A 16,605-nucleotide genomic window follows, 5' to 3' on the forward strand; every position below is an offset into this window, starting at 1 on the left:
AATAACGTGGACGTTATTTCAATCAGGCTGCAGTGGCAGTTCTGTGTAAGAATTGTCTGAGCTCCCTATGGACGGCAAAAGAAATGCTGCAGCCCATAGGGATCTCTTGGAACCCCAATACCCTGGATACCTAGGTACCATATACTAGGGAATTATAAGGGTGTTCCAGTGTGCCAATCAGAATTGGTCAAATTAGTCTCTAGCCTGCAGTGACAAAATTAAAAGCAGAGAGAGCATAAACACTGAGGTTCTGGTTAGCAGAGCCTCAATGATACAGTTAGGCACCACACAGGGAACACATACAGGGCACACTTTATGAGCACTGGGATCCTGGCTAGCAGGATCACAGTGACACAGGCAAAAACAAACATACATACAAGTAAAAAATGGGGGTAACATGCCAGGCAAGATGGTACTTTCCTACAATTACAAAGCTGTGACATGCAGTTTGTCTTCCAGAGTACTGAAAGCAAATTATATGTATATATAAAAAAAAAAAATATATATATATATATATATATATATAAATAAATAAATAAAAATAAATCATACATACATATATGTATGACTTAAAAAAACGAAGGTTACAGGGACGTTATATTTAGGTTCTGAACTTACTCGTAAAAAAACATAGAAATTCAGCAGTTCTAGTTCTAGTTCTTTCAAGTAACTATAACTCGCACCCTAAGGTAATTATAACTCGCACCTTCGACATTCACCACTAATTACCCCAGATGATATAACACTCATGACAACTTCTTATATAATGTCATTAAAAATATAAATGAAATATTACCACTCAAATTACTGAAGAAACAAAATGTGCATGCCGGGGGCGCTAGTTATATATATAGTTACCATAGGGCTCGAGTTATAGTTACTTGAAAAAATTCAACCTCCGCAAAAAACAATACATGGTTTTGAATCCTTGCTAGATAGCAAGATCAAACCCATCCCTTAATGCCTCTTCACTAGAGGGGGTTCACACTTTTGAGTCCTTGGGCCTTATGGTCACCCCATATCCTAAAAATACAAACTCACACTAGAACACTATATTGGTGGTGTCCTGAGAGCCTCAAAGGGATCCAGCTTTCGTCCGATAACACCTGCATTGCACATTTACAACTTGCAAGCTCTGGGAGGGCCTCTGTATAGGGGGGGACTTTGGGGACACAATAATATCAGAGATACAGATTTAAGGGAAAACTGTTTTCTCAGATTCCTCACCAACCTTCCTGCCAGCACGCCATTGGTGCCACTTAATTTAGACCTTGGCATTCGTCCTCTTCTCTCCAGAGTCAGACCTCTATTATAATGGAGGAGGATTTGGTCCTCAGCAGAGGTATTGCCCTTTCGCATGAGCCTGGAAGAAATCACAAATCTCACTGGGGTGATGAGGAACCCGGGGTTGGAGTACATCAGGTGTTGTCTTGAAGAGATTGGGTGCAGACATTTGTGGGAGTCACATTCTATACCTTTTATTCCGGTTTCGCAAATGTAGGTTCCTGATAATTCTGGTCTGCCCAAGGTAGGTGGCGAGCCTCGCCAGTAGCCACGGTGCTGCAGTCAAAGGAACTTCAGAGCAGGCTGTGCCCTCCAGAAGGAGTCTCAAGAGGAAAAAAACCCTGAAGGGAAAAAAACCTCTGCTGTAGGCTGGAACCTCTCAAGAAGGAGAGGGTGATCACAACTGGAAGGCAAAAAAGAGGCCTGAAAGAGACAACAAAAGACCAGCACAGAAAACTGGATATCACAGAAGACAAAGGAGAATCCAAGGAAGAAGGGCAAGCCGACAGGATAGGAAGATACACCAGGCAATGAGCAAGATGCACCAATGAAGCGAGGACACCTCAACAGGAAGCGAAGTGTGTTGCAACACAATGAAAATGAAGAATACAGTTCCTTTTATACCCAAAGAAAGGAAGTGACAATAACAGGAAGTAAGAGAAATCCATCTTAGATAGGGAATGAGTAACACAGAAAAGAGAGAAGCCGCCATGTTTGAACAGTGGATATAATACTGTGCCCTGAGCGTGCTGGGAGCAAGAAAAGGAAGAGAAAAAATGCAGATCATGGCTCAAGGAAGAAGGTGAGTGTATTCTACATGTGTAACGTATGAACAGCTGCTCCAAATGGAGCTGCGACGTTCAGTTTCTGATTCATGGGCTGCCAAACAGACTCGCAGCATGCCCCATACATTTTGAACGTAAGCGCAGCAAAGTTCTTCTGCAATGCCAAGACAATCAGGGCAGGCTGCCGTGCTGACCCAAGGCGTTCCCCAAGAAAGGAGGGAGACACCGCGGGCCATGGGCCACAGGCCAAGGCAGAGCCCGCAGCGTAACAGTGGGTCCATCCCGAAACCTCATGTGGGGTTTCCAAGTCCATGCTCAAGGAGTTGTACTGGAGACATGAAGATGGTAAATCCCACAGGTCTCGGTGGGTACGTACCTTGACATTGAGCTTCTTGGAATTTAAGGACACCTTTTATCTGAAAGAGTATGTGGGCACTATTAACACCCCCGCCCATCCGTCAGATCTCTCTACTTTAAGTTTCGCGTCAGGACCTTGCCACTCTGGTCTTTCACTGCAAAGTGACAATGTCCCCATGCCGCTGCAGAACTTGACTTGAGCTGTCCCTACTGCCCTGCGGCCAGGGAAACTGTAGATCATGTCCTGTAGTTTCTTCCGCAATATGTATACAGGAGGAAGTGGATCTTGCCATTGTGTTGCAACCTGGGTATCACGAACTACAAAACTGCAACTAGGATACTCAAGGCCGACACTGCCCAACCAAGAGTATTTGTGGTTTCCTGCTTTCTTATATACATGTGGAGACATGAACAGAAAATGGCCGCCCAGTCCATGTTCAGTGTTTAAGGCTTGTGTGATCTCATGTTGTATCCTGTAGTTCCTATGATCTTACAAACAGTATGCTGCTTTTTTGAATGGACTACTGGCATATGCTATAGTATACAATTATGTCTTGGCGCTTTGGAACATATTTTGGACTATATTTTAACTTACGTGATGCCACCCTTATATGCTGTTAGGTTCCATGTTTGTGCCGTTCCAACTATCTTAATATGTCATGATTTTAACAACTTAAAAAATGTATTTATTTATTTTTGTACACATTGTTCTATTTGCTTTTATGCAATAGCCACAATAAAGATTAAATAAATAAGATAAATAATCTTTATTTTATACGTTTTATAATTCATGTTTTTAGTGCAGAAAAGGGGATATAATCAATGCGTTTTGGCTTCTCGGTCTTCTTTCGGCTTTTCTGCCTTCTACTGGTCCTCGCTATAGACAGTTCATTTGAAGTGCTCATGCTCCTACTAACCTCCCACCTTCGTAGTTAAAAACATCTAGGCCACTCATTTTATTATATTGGGGACAAAGGGAACAATTTTAGGCTCTCATTACAACATTGGCGGTAAGTGCTAATTACCGCCATGCTGACTGCCGCCAACATACCGCAACCACGGTGGTATACCACTACCCGTATAATGACCCACACATAGAAATCCGCCATTATACAGACATACACAGAAGTCCGCCAGCCCAAAGGTCAGTGATGAACTGGCAGTACCAAAACCTACACCATTACGGCAACAGAAATACGCCCACAGCATCATGACCCACGAATCACTGCAGCGGTCATTCAACCGCGGTAAACCACTGGCGGTACACACCGCCGTGCTCAAAATACACACACACACACATACAAAACAACACCACATTGGACAATTCAAACTACACACACCTGACACACATACACACACCACACCCACACCAATATAAAACACACACCCACAACCCTTTACGACCAAAAGATTTTGGCAAGTGAGAGAGAGACAAGCCAGGAGCACCCACTGAATCTGAGCCACAAAACACCATCACTCATACACCATCCACGCATCTCACAGCACACACCCCAACACATCACCCCACACACCCTCACACATACTACTCACACTACACCCATGGCCCACAAAGACACCCCAGGTTCTCAGAGAAGGAGCTAAGGGTCATGGTGGAGGAAATCATCCGGGTAGAGCCGCATCTATACAGATCACAGATGCAGCAGACATCTATTGCAAGGAAGATGGAGCTATGTCGGAGAGTCGTGGACAGGGTCAACGCCGGGGGATAGCACCCAAGAACAAGGGATGACATCAGGCAGAGCCTGAACGACCTACGGGGGAAGGTACGTTCCGTGGTTGCAAGACACCAGATAGCTGTACAGAGGACTGGCGGTGGACCCCCACCTCCTCCCCCACAACTAACAACATGGGAGGAGCAAGTCTTGGCAATCATGCATCCTGAGGGCCTGGCAGGAGTAGCAGGAGGACTGGACTCTGGTAAGTCAAAGCTTTACTACTTTATCCTCCACCCTACCTGCATGCCATCACAAACAACAACCCCTACTCTCACCCCCATCTCCCCACCACCTCACATATACCCCACCATCACAACCCACCCATCCCAATACCAAGCCCTGCATGCAACACCAATGCATGGACCCCCATCACAGACCTGCATGGACACCCATCACCAAAGCATGCACACTAGTGACAATCTCTTAGCCAAACAATCACTACTCACACAAGCCAAAGCTGCCTTGCTAATAACAACCACAGAGGGAAACATACCCATGCACAAGATGGCACATGCAGAAACAATAACACTGCATTTACATCCCCACAGGACCCTCACTGAACATCACCGAAGAGGAGGTGCCAGCCACATCCAGTCCCCCCCTGAAGAGGCCCACAGTGATGACAGCAGCTCTGCACGCCTGGATCACGATGACGAACCCGGCCCATCAGGGACCCCTGGACAGTCGGTTACCCAGGCACAGTCCCAACTCACCACAGAGCCTCCCCCTCAGGAAACACCACCACAGCACCCACCAAGCGGGTCCATCCTTCTGTCCCCAGGACACGTCAATCACCACTACAGGGACCCCAGGCAACCCCACAAACACAGGACGATCAGGGACCTGGGGTCAGTGGGCACATGGTTTGGGGACAGAGGCACAGGACAACAGGGAAGCTGGGAGGACTGCTGTGCGACAGGGGCAGGACAGGCCCAGGGAACCGACTCTCCGTGAGGCACTCACCAACATCCTGGGAGCATACCACCATTCCCAGGAGACCATAGGCCAGATACTGGCCAAGTTGCAGGAGGGACAGTACCTGGGGATCAGGGAGGACCTGAGGGACATCCACACCACCCTGGTCACCATTGCAGGGGTGCTGGCAGACATGGCCAACACCATGAGGGAGGCAGTGGCACACCAACGGGCCCCTGACACTAGCCACACCGAAGAACAGCCCTCCACCTCCACCGGCGCTAGTGGACAGGAGACCCTGCCACAGGAACAAGAGGCCACCAGCACCCCACCCCCTGCAGAAGGACAACCACCCCGCAAACGGTCTCTGCTATCCACGCAGAAGCCAGAGAACATTGCCAAGATCCCCGCCAGGAAATAAGACTCTCCTGATTGTCACCCTTGTGTCCCACTCTGTCACCCTGTCCACCTTGAACTGCCATTGCTCCCCTTCCTATGCCCCTATGGACAATGCACCTATGATACAAATAGACTGGACTCTACCCCGGACTTTCCTCCATCAGCAACCCAGCCCATTGCAATACCCCCTCCACTTATTAGCACCTAAATAAACACCCTTGGAACAAATTTAAATATGGAGTCTGTCAATTGTTTTACATATGTATTAGTTTCACAAACTGTAAATATTGCAATTCAAATGTACTGTAATATTTACATAGTTATGACCTGTAGTGAGCAGCAGTAAACACACCAGGAGCCAGAGTGGGGCACAGAGATCTGAAAACAGAGATGCCAAAGGGTACAGTAAGTGGCCACAGAAATAGGGAAATCAGGCTGCCATGTTCAATGTCAAACACAAAACTGCAATGGAAGGTGAAGTTACAGTGTCTTACCTGTGTGTCACTGGAAGTACTGTTAGTGTAGTTCTGTTGTCCACATCTTCTTCCTCTGCCTCCTCTTCGTCACTGTCCACAGGCTCCACCGCTGCCACACGACCATCCCCAGGCTCATCCTCCTGCAAAAAGGCACCTGGCGTCTCAAGGCCAGGTTGTGCAACATGCAACATGCAACGATGATCTGGCACACCTTCTTGGGTGAGTAGTACAGGGATCCACCTGTCAGATGGAGGCACCGGACTCTGGCCTTCAGGAGGCCAAAGGTTCGCTCAATGATCCTCCTTGTTCGCCCATGTGCCTCATTGTAACGTTCCTCTGCCCTTGTCCTGGCATTCCTCACTGGGTTCAGTAGCCATGAGAGGTTGGGGTAACCAGAGTCACCTGCAAATATCGAGGGATACCTGTTAGCCACACACTCACCCTTAGGGCCAAACCCACACCCATATAGCCACACCCGGTGCCTCTGGAGTTGAGACATCACATATGGGATGCTGCTATTCCTCAAGATAAAGGCATCATGCACAGAGCCAGGATACTTTGCATTGAGATAGGAGATGTACTGGTCCGCCAAGCACACCATCTGCACATTCAGAGAGTGAAAGCTTTTTCTATTTCTGAACACTTGGGGGAGAGAAATGCAATATGTGTACCATCAATGGCACCAATGATGTTGGGGATATGTCCCAGTGCATAGAAGTCAGCCTTCACTGTGGCCAAATCCTCCACCTGGGGGAATACGATGTAGCTGCACATGTGTTTCAGCAGGGCAGACAACACTCTGGTCAGCACGTATGAGAACATAGGCTGTGACATCCCTGATGCCATGGCCACTGTCGCTTGGAAGGAACTACTTGCCAGGAAATGGAGCACTGACAGGACCTGCACTAGAGGGGGGGGATACCTGTGGGGTGGTGGATAGCAGATATCAGGTCTGGCTCCAATTGGGCACACAGTTCTTGGATTGTGGTCCTATCAAGTCTGTAGGTCAGGATAATGTGCCTGTCCTCCATTGTCGCCAAGCCCACCAGGGGTCTGTACACAGGAGATGTCTCCATCTCCTATTCATCCACAGTGGTTGAACTATATTTCAACATTAATATGCAATTTTTTCTTTACAGAAACAGTACGTGAACTCGTAAGTCAGTTGATGTGCCAATGTCTGCTGCAACGCAGTTAGGAGCCATGGCCTGTGCCCACCTGAAATGGAGGCTGCCTGACGTGTGAGGAGGGACAAGTGGAAATGAGGTAATTCCGCTGGCATTGTGCGCCGTTGCGATCAGCGGTCGACGACCGCAGTGCAACACCACATTGGTTATCATTGCGGCCTATGGGTTCCAGGAGCCAATGGCGATGTACGCTGGTGGTGACGGTATGTACCGCCGCGGATGTGGCCGCCATTTTCTATCTGTTCACTCACTTGCTACCTGACCTTCAACAGGAGAGGACCTACACTGCAAGTGCTGCTGTGACCTGTGTCTGGAAGCGACAATGGCTCGAGTGTCTGGGGAAAGGGCCCCTGCCTTTACTTCGGAGGAGTTGGAGAGACTGGTGGATGGGGTTCTACCCCAGTACCCTTTACTCTATGGTCCTCCAGACAAACAGGTGAGTATACTGTGAGCATGATGCGTGGGGCATGAATGTATGGATTGCTGTGTGTGTAAGCCTCGTGTAGGGGGGTCTGAGGGGTCCTGGGCAGAGTGTTCATGTATGGTGGTCAATGAATTTCCCATCCTGCCAGTTGATGGCCATTGCTCTATTGTGTGGCTGTCTGGGAGGAATTAATAAAGTCCAATTGTCAACAACACTTAGGAGATACTACAGGCTCCAAATAGTTTAGGGCAGGAAATAGTAAACATTCTTGTGGCATTTTTAAAATTATTAATTAAATTCCAAATTAACTGTTGAAGACGATTTTTAATTACAATTTCCTAAACACCAAACATACAATGCTTACCTGTTCCCAAACAATAGTTAGCACTCCTTAAATGTAAGAACGCAACCAAATGTTACAGGACAGTAGTGAACAATTAATTTAGGGTTTTTCATTAACAGAACATGCAAAACTTAAAAGGTACATGACCAACCATTTAATTAAAATGCACCCTGCCTTTGGGATACCTAGGGCCTAGCTTAGGGGCGGCATACATGCAATAAAAAAGGAGTTTAAGACTTGGCACAGTTGTTATATTGCCAAGTCGAATGGGCAGTTTAAAACAGCATTGAGGTTTCAACGACAGGTTTGGGACATGTTTTAAGGGTCCACTTAAGTGGGTGGCACAATAAGCGCTGCAGGCTCACTAGTAGCATTTAATTTACAGGCCTCAGGTATATAGTATACAACCTTATAAGTGGCTTATAAGTAAATTAACTATGCCAAACAGGTCTGAACCAATGTTATCCTCCTTACAGCAGACAGCACAAGTACGTTAGCACTGATTAGCAGTGGTAAGGTGCACAGTGTCCTAAGGACCTTTGGGGGAAGGCCACCACAAGGCTAACTGGTCTAGCATTCCAACATCAGGGTTGGGATCCCAACTAGATAGAATCAAGAATTTGATGTAAGTCCAGGTAATCTTGAACTTACTAGCCTTTTTCATTACTTTTACTAATGACCAAAGATCTGGCCACAGGGTGTTTAAAGAAGAGATTTCAAGGTTATATATTTGAGATGTTAAAAAGAGGTGTGACAATAATCTTTACATTGCAGACACTACAAAGACTTTAGCAAAATCCTCAGGTTAAGTAACACTGAGTCAGACAAGGATGCACATAGGAACTGTTGATTGCTTTGATTTCTTTTCATAAAGGAAGATATTATATTTGATGTTGTTCAATAGGAAATACAACTTTGGTTGATAGTCGCTGATAAATATCTGTCCTTCTATTTCATGTATAGGATAATGAAAAGCTCACAAAAAGGCATGGTGGCATAACACCAAAAAAAAAAAAAAAGGATTGATGGGCTGTTTCAGGCTTTGGGGAGGCCCGTGACGGCATGTTTGGAAGGTGGAAGATTCCCTAACCTGGTCTCTCAAAATGACTTCTGTCAAAGTACAATTTAGAGACCCTAATCACACTAAGAGTAGGTGACTGGTTCAGGCTGAAATGTAGGCAACATCTCCGTAAAGTATCCATAGGCGAAGTAAAGCAGTACATAAAAGTTCAGTAAAAAGCAGAATGCAAATTACTGCAAAAAGCCTTTTTTATGGTCAAGCCTGTACGTTCATGTGCTAGCGCAAGTGTCTCGCTTGCAAGACTCTATTGTGTACAGAAGAGGGCTTGAAGCACACCTGTCGGTCACCATTTGTTGATCTGCATGGCACTCTACTTTACGGCCTCGGAATTTGTCAAGGCACGCCTGGTATCATTTCCATTTCTCTTCTGGTGCAAGCACCAAGCACTGATTGATTCAACTTAATTAGTACCCGCCTGCTGTTCCCAATGTGATCGAGGTACTATTTTGTTGGGTTTTTTTTAACTTCGAGTTCGATTATTTTTATTTTTTTTACTTCTAGTGCTCTGCAAACAGAAGGCTTGTCACTGGTAAAAATGTGCCCAGCAGGGCAAACAAAATTGCAAAGCTAACCTTCATTTATTTTGCCAAGTCGTCTTTTCTCACGTTCCACTCATGTTTTTGTTTTTGGTCGTGGGCTTTTTTTCTCCTCAAAAGATGACAATTAACTTATTTAAAATATTGCAGAACAACATTTTTCTTTCTTATGTGTAATTTCTGAAATGATGCTTTAACATAGTCATGCAGTATACCTCAATCCACCCCACTCCAATCCACCCTGCTTTACCTCACATTAATCCACCCCACTACAATCCATACCACTCACCCCAATTCAAACCATTCCAACCCACCCAACTCCAATCCCCTCAACTCACGGCAATCCAATCTTCCCCACTGCACATTGCCCCACTTAATCAAAAACACTCTGCACCACTAGGCCTGCCAAGTACCACGCATTAAATGCATTTTTATGTGGCGGTCCACATCACCACATTAAAATGCACTGATCACGCATTTGTACTGCCTTGAGCACTAGCGTGTTGTGAGGGGTGAAGCAGGGTGTCCACAACCTTCAGAGCTGCATATATTTTTAGCAGCACAGCCTGCAGCAGGGGAGCTCTCAAAGGATGAGACAGGAGCATTGTGAGCCCTGGAGTCAGCCACCAGCAGACCTGATTTGCCTCAGGTCTCCACAGGGGGAGTTTCCAGTTTTAACCCACTGCTGCAATTATAGGGAGTATAATAAAGGCGAGCTGAGAGGGTCCAGAGACTTAATCTTTCAAGATTGCACACACCCACTCCACAGTGGGCTCCCAAGGAGGCGTGCTTACAGTAGCAGCTCGCGGAAGTGACAGGGCGGGGAGGAGGCGCGGGGGAAGGGGCGCTAAAATGTAATTTTATTAAAGTTTTTTTAAAACCACACACTTCCCTGTTCCGCACGGTCCTGCGCCGTGCCCCTCTTCCTTGCTGACTGGACGCAGGGCACAGGCTCCCAGCCTGCCCTGCAGCCTATCCTGATGCTGCCCAAAGCAGTGTCAGGATTGGCTGGGAGCACCCAGCCAGGGTGCTCCCAGGCAGACTGGGAACCTGTGCCGCCTCTCTCCAGCCCGGCAAGGCAGTTGCTGGGCTGGAGACAGCCTACAGTGCATGTGTTTTTGGCCGGCCCGAGATGGCTGGTCAAACACACATGCGCTCTGAAGGAGAGTGCTGAGCACTCCCCCCACTGCATGTCACCCCCTATGGCCCGCCCACTTTTAAACAAAACGATAATAAACATAGTTTATAATTGTTTTCTTTAAAAGGTTTTGCAGCTTCCGCTGCTGGTGGGGGTTGACGCTCCTCCACCCATACGGAGGAGCCGTCAGTGCCTGCTTACCCTCCCCCTGCCACTCTGTCTCCTTCGCTGCTGCTTGTGTCTGTCTCACTGCATAGATTGTGCACTGCTGCAAGGTAACTACTGGCCATGACTCAGGTCTGCACTTACTGTTCTTCCTAACTAAAATAAAGTTTCACTCAGGCTGACATGATGAAGAACTCATATATTAATATCATTTAAATTTAGCAGCCTGCAACTGTTCACACCGGCGTCACCCTTAGACTTCTACGTGTGGCACAGGGCTGGGCTGGGCTGACAATAGCAGCCGAAACCCAACACAGCTACCACAGTGTATCACGTGGGCTGCAGTTCTCTGATAATGCTGCTGGAAAATAATGCCTGGCCGAGGCGCCAGCAACCACATGTCATCTTCGCCCGGCACGAGAATGAAGCCACTGCCGCCTCAGAGGCTGTCTCTGTCTTTCTTAATTTTCATTCATAGTGCTAGGGAGGCTCCGGTCAGCACAGGCTGTGACAGGATTGTTTTAAATCTCAAATTCCTGCCTGTCCAGCTGGGCCCCTGGTAATTACTGCTGCCGCCCAGAAGTAATTAATCAAGAGGAGAGTGACCGACTTCCTTTCCTCGACACATGCTGCCCAGCTCAGTGTTGTACGGGGTCTCCGGAGGTTGTATCCATTAACGAAGTGAGACTCTGAGAGCAGGTGCTGAATATCTTTAAAAGACAGGCATGGCTCTCAAGCAGTAGCGGTGCCACGCCACATAAGTTACTCTTACCGTCGGTACTACTGATACTAGTGAGAATTTCCAGTACCTGTTTGCAGTCAGGGAGCATGACAGCCTGAGAGAGACACTTCTGGACTAATCAGCAACAAGTTGGTTTCATTTTCCCAGCTCCACTGACTCCGTCATGGACTTGGTATGTGCCAAAAGTGTTCCTGTTAAGGTTGTGGTTTTGGCTACTAGCAATTTTGACTCACCATGATTTACTATCACAAAGGGTTAATGTAATGTCACACATTTAGTTGTTGATGTCACTCATAACTACACTGAACAGTGAAAATGTCACACACAGCATTCTGAAACCTTGGCAGCTATACACCAGTTCAAAACAATCTAACCCACTCCAACCCAAAACAATATGCCTCGCTCGATTCTGCCCCAGTCCAAAACAATCTGCCCCACTGTAATCTGCTGCACTCCAATCAAAAAGAATCTGCCCCTCTCCAATCTGCTCCACTGAAATCCAAAACAATCTGCCCCACTCCAGTCCTCCCCACTCCCATCTGCCCTACTTCAATCCAGAACAATCTGCCCCACTACCATCAGCCCCACTCCAATCCGCCACACTCCAGCCTGTACCACTCCAATCCAAAACAATAAACCCCACTCCAATCCAATCTACCTCACCCCAATCCAATCCACCCCACTTCCATCCAGCCCCCCCACACCCATCCACCCAACTCCAGTCCACCCTAATACAATCTTCCCCACTCCAATCCAAAACAGCCTCCCCACTCCAGTCTGCCCCCCTCCAGTCCAAAACATTCTGTCCCTCTTCCATCTGTCCCACTCCAATCTGCCCTACTCCAATCTGCCCTACTCCAATCTGCCCTACTCCAATCCAAAAGAATTTGCCCCATTCCAACATTCCAATCTGATCCACTCCAATCCAAAACAATCTACCCCACTCCAATCCAAAACAATCTGCCCCACTTCAATCCAATACAACCTGCCCGACTCCAACCTACCCCACTACAATCCCAAACAAACCACTCCAAACAAAAACAATGTGCCCCATTCCAATCCAATCCACCTCACCCCAACTGAATCCATGCCACTCCATACCAATTCACTCCAATCGAATCAACCCCACTACAATCCAGGCGGCCCCCCACAATCCAATCCACCTCACACCAATCTAATTCACCCCACACTAATCAGCACAGTCCAATCTACCAAACTCCAATACAATACACCTCACCCCAATCCTCCAATCCAATCCACCCCACCACAATCCACTCCAGTCCAATCCATCCCTCTCCAGTCCAATCCAATCCACCCTACTCCAGTCCAATCCACCCTACTCTAGTCCAACACAACCCACCCCACTCCAATCCAACCCACAACACTCCAATCTAACTCCCCCCATTCCATATCAAGTCCAACACTACCCAATCAACCTCACACCAATCTGATCCACCCCACTCCAATACAATCCACTTTAATGAATCCCACTCCAGTCCAATCCACCCCAGACCACCTTAATCTACCCCAATTCAATCCAGTACACCCTTCTACAATCGATTCCCCCATACAATCCAATGCAACTCACACCAATCCAATCCACCCCACCCAATCCACTCGACCGCACCCACTCCAATCCACCCCACCCTAATTCACCCTACATAATCCAATCCACACCAATCAAGTTCACCCCACCCAATCCACCCCAACCCAGTCCACCCCACCCCACCCCACCCCAATCTGATATAGCCTAATCTGATCAACTCCACTCTAGTCCACCTCACTCCAGTTCACCCTACACCAATCTGATCCACCTCACCTCAATACAATCCACCTCAGCTGTAATGCACCCCACCCCACCACAATTCAATCACCCCACTCCAAATCACCCAACCTATTACAAACCAAACCACCACAACCCACCCACCACAATCCGAACCACACCACCTGAATCAATACACCCCACGCCAATCCAAACCACCCCACCCTAATCCACCCAATATACCCCTCCATATTCAACCCCCTCCTCCATTTCAGTCCCTCTTATCCACCCCACTTCAATCCATACTAATCCAATCCAACACACCCCACCCAATCCAAACAAGCCCACCGTAATTCAATCCACCCCACTCCTATCCAATCCATCCCACTGCAGCCCACCACACCCCAATCCAATCCACCCCACCCAAACCCAATCCACCCCATCACATTTCAACCCATCCGACTGCAATCCAAACCACCCACTCTATCCCAATCTAATCCATCTCACCCTAGTTCAGGGAGTCACATACAGGAGAAGAGTTTCTTACCTCCAGCTCAGACATCATCTTAGTCTCTTCAGCTGCACATGCCTTCAGGTGTTCCAACTCTATTTTCAGGCGTTCCATGTGACTTTGAAGGGTCTTCTGAAGAACAATGGAAACATTTTTAATATACAAGAGGTGTCCAGCAAATCAATACTGTTTTATAAATAACAGGACAATGAACAGCCCTGAGAACTACATCACCATACAAGCTCATTGAGGCTGGTGGAAAGCATAATTTCTATGTAGGATAAATCCATACTACCATTAAGCAGGCTCTAGATCCACTGTCCAAGTGCTAGTCTTTTCCTAACTGGACAATGGCAGTGCCCTACTTACCAGGGCTCCTGACTCCTCATTGCTTCCCTCCCTGAGTTACCTGTGCTGGCTGTGCTTATATGTCAGAAAGCTGCATACAATAATATCACCTTGTATTATTTCTAAATATCACACACAAAGATATGTTCGAGCATCAGGCTTGCTTATTTACGCCAACACAGTAGAGTGGGGCTGGAAAATAATCTCTTCAAGAAGCACCTGCCTGAAAACATGATATTCAATCAATAAATCAGTTTTTGTAATGCGCAGCTACTTAACCGTAAGGTTTTTAAGGTGCTGGGGGGGTGGCGTGGGGGGTTGGAATAGGGCCTCATCTGAAGAGCCTTGTCTTGATGTTCTTCCTGAAGATGGTGAGCGATGGACTTTGTCTGCGGTGCAGGGGAAGGTTGTCCCAGCTCTTTGCTGTGATGTAGGTGAAGGATCATCCTCTGGTGGTAGTTTTACGAATGCAAGGGATGGTGCCCAGGGCCAGCTGGGCGTAGCGGAGGGATCTGGTGGGGGTGTGGAAGGAGATGCAGTGGTTCAGGTAGGCTGGTCCTGCGTTGTGAATGGCAGTGTACGTGTGGGTGAGTAGCTCGAATGTGATTAGTTTCTCAACCGGGAGCCAGTGGAGTGTCCTCAGGTGTTGCGAGATATGTTCTCGGCGTGGGAGGTCAAGGATGAGTCTGGCGGCGGCATTCTGGCGGAGTCATAGTTTTTTTATGTTTCTAGTCGAGGTGCCGACGTAGTGGGCGTAGCCGTAGCTGAGCTTCCTTGTGACTAAGGTATGGGTGACTGTCCTGCAGCAGTCTGCTAGGATCCATCTGAAGATTTTCCGAAGTTTACGGAGTGTGTACCAGCAGGAGGAGGCGACTGAGTTTACCTGGCGGGTCATGGATAGGGAGGAGTCGAGGATGATGCCTAGGTTGCTCAGTCAGTGCAGTGGGGGCGATGAGGGATGTGGGCCACCAGGAGACGTCCCAAGCTGAGGTGGCGTTTCCGAAGATGATGAGCTCAGTCTTGTCGGAGTTGAACTTGAGACAGCGTTCTCTCATCAGGTGTTGACGGCTTCCATTCCTGAGTGGAAGTTCCTTTTGGCCGTGTCCCGGTCTTCAGTAAGGGAAATGAATTGCCACCTACTCCTTTCTCTATATACAGCATTCCTTTGCTTCCTCACTGAATTTGCTTTATATGTATCCCAGTGAATACCTAAAAACGCATTGATTCTTGGTCTCAATAGAATGAGGCCACTTTGAGGCTGCTGTGCCCTGCCCAAGAGCCCAACCAATGGAGTCGAGTACCCCCCCTTAGAAAAAGTTGCACCACTCTCACTGGTGCTAACACCAGATGGTTAGGAGACTTCCCATTCACAACACTGCATTTACCAAAACCCCAGGGCATGCAGCTTGGCTATCTCATTCACTCTAAGAAAGTGAGCCTAGAAGCGATACATCCTTTCTGCAGCCTCAACTCAATCGGGTACCTGAAGGCATAATGGCTGCGAAAACAACCCAAACTCTGATAAAAAAAAATGACTTGACGGCATGCCCTGCCAAATTAATAGCTAATTAATTAGAATACAGGTAATTAATAATAGTTTTGTTTGCTTATTTATTCTTCATTCCAAGTGGATTCTAATTCTAAGGTTAATGAAAGCCAAAGCATAAGTTCCTCAGGTTGCACGTGTGTCTTGATTTCTCACACTTATAAATGTCAGAATTAGAATCAAGCTTATTTCAATATAAACCCCATAAAACCCCAAAGAATATAAAACGTTGATGATAGGTTGTCAGCAAGAAGCTTAAGACAGTGAACATCACACATCTTTATCAAGTCCATCAAAAGATCATACTCCAATTGCCCATGTTCCTTAACAGTTGCTTGAGACATTTTGCACTCAGGATTGCCTATATCATGCAGAGGGTCAGGAAGTGTGTCTCATCTTTAACTGTTCGGACCAGTATAGAGCTGCTGTTTTGTCTGTCCATGCACAGCATCCCATTTGCAGGTAAAATATGCCAATAGTAAAATGCCAATGCTAAGAATAAGATAGAAAACCTTATCCAGCACTGGTTCCAACGCATCCAAATAGGTCACAAAATTAGGTGTACACTTAGGGGTCAAGTAGGCCCTTTTGGTGGTGTCTGAGAGCACCGTCCTGTGAGCAATCTTTGTACATATGCTGTGCCTACAGTAATAGACTCAGGAGGAGACATACCCATCTTCCCCAACAGGTCTAAAACATTGCATGGGGCTTTACTGTAAGGGCATTATCTCTAGTGTCTTCCAAGATATGATCCAATGCAGGAGCAGTCTTAATTTAGCATGTGAGATGCCTTACATAATCCCAAGGTCCAGAAACAAGGGCACCACTGGGGTGCTTCAAGGTAATCTCAACAGGTGTTTTTAAAAAATC

General features: G+C 47.1%; 1 protein-coding gene across 3 annotated transcripts in view; it reads right to left on the bottom strand.

The window, feature by feature from the left end:
* The window catches only part of LOC138299194 (E3 ubiquitin-protein ligase TRIM39-like), a 261,551-nt gene that overhangs the window by 87,409 nt on the left and 157,537 nt on the right, over positions 1-16,605 (bottom strand). For 2 of the 3 annotated variants that reach the window (XM_069237292.1, XM_069237293.1), the window contains one exon: positions 13,878-13,973. In XM_069237292.1, the coding sequence (XP_069093393.1) occupies positions 13,878-13,973 (96 nt within the window). The remainder of the gene's footprint in view (positions 1-13,877; positions 13,974-16,605) is intronic. The other variant, XM_069237294.1, reaches the window with a different exon arrangement.

Source organism: Pleurodeles waltl, chromosome 6 (genome assembly GCF_031143425.1).
Source record: "Pleurodeles waltl isolate 20211129_DDA chromosome 6, aPleWal1.hap1.20221129, whole genome shotgun sequence".
In the NCBI taxonomy this organism is placed as follows: Eukaryota; Metazoa; Chordata; class Amphibia; order Caudata; family Salamandridae; genus Pleurodeles; species Pleurodeles waltl.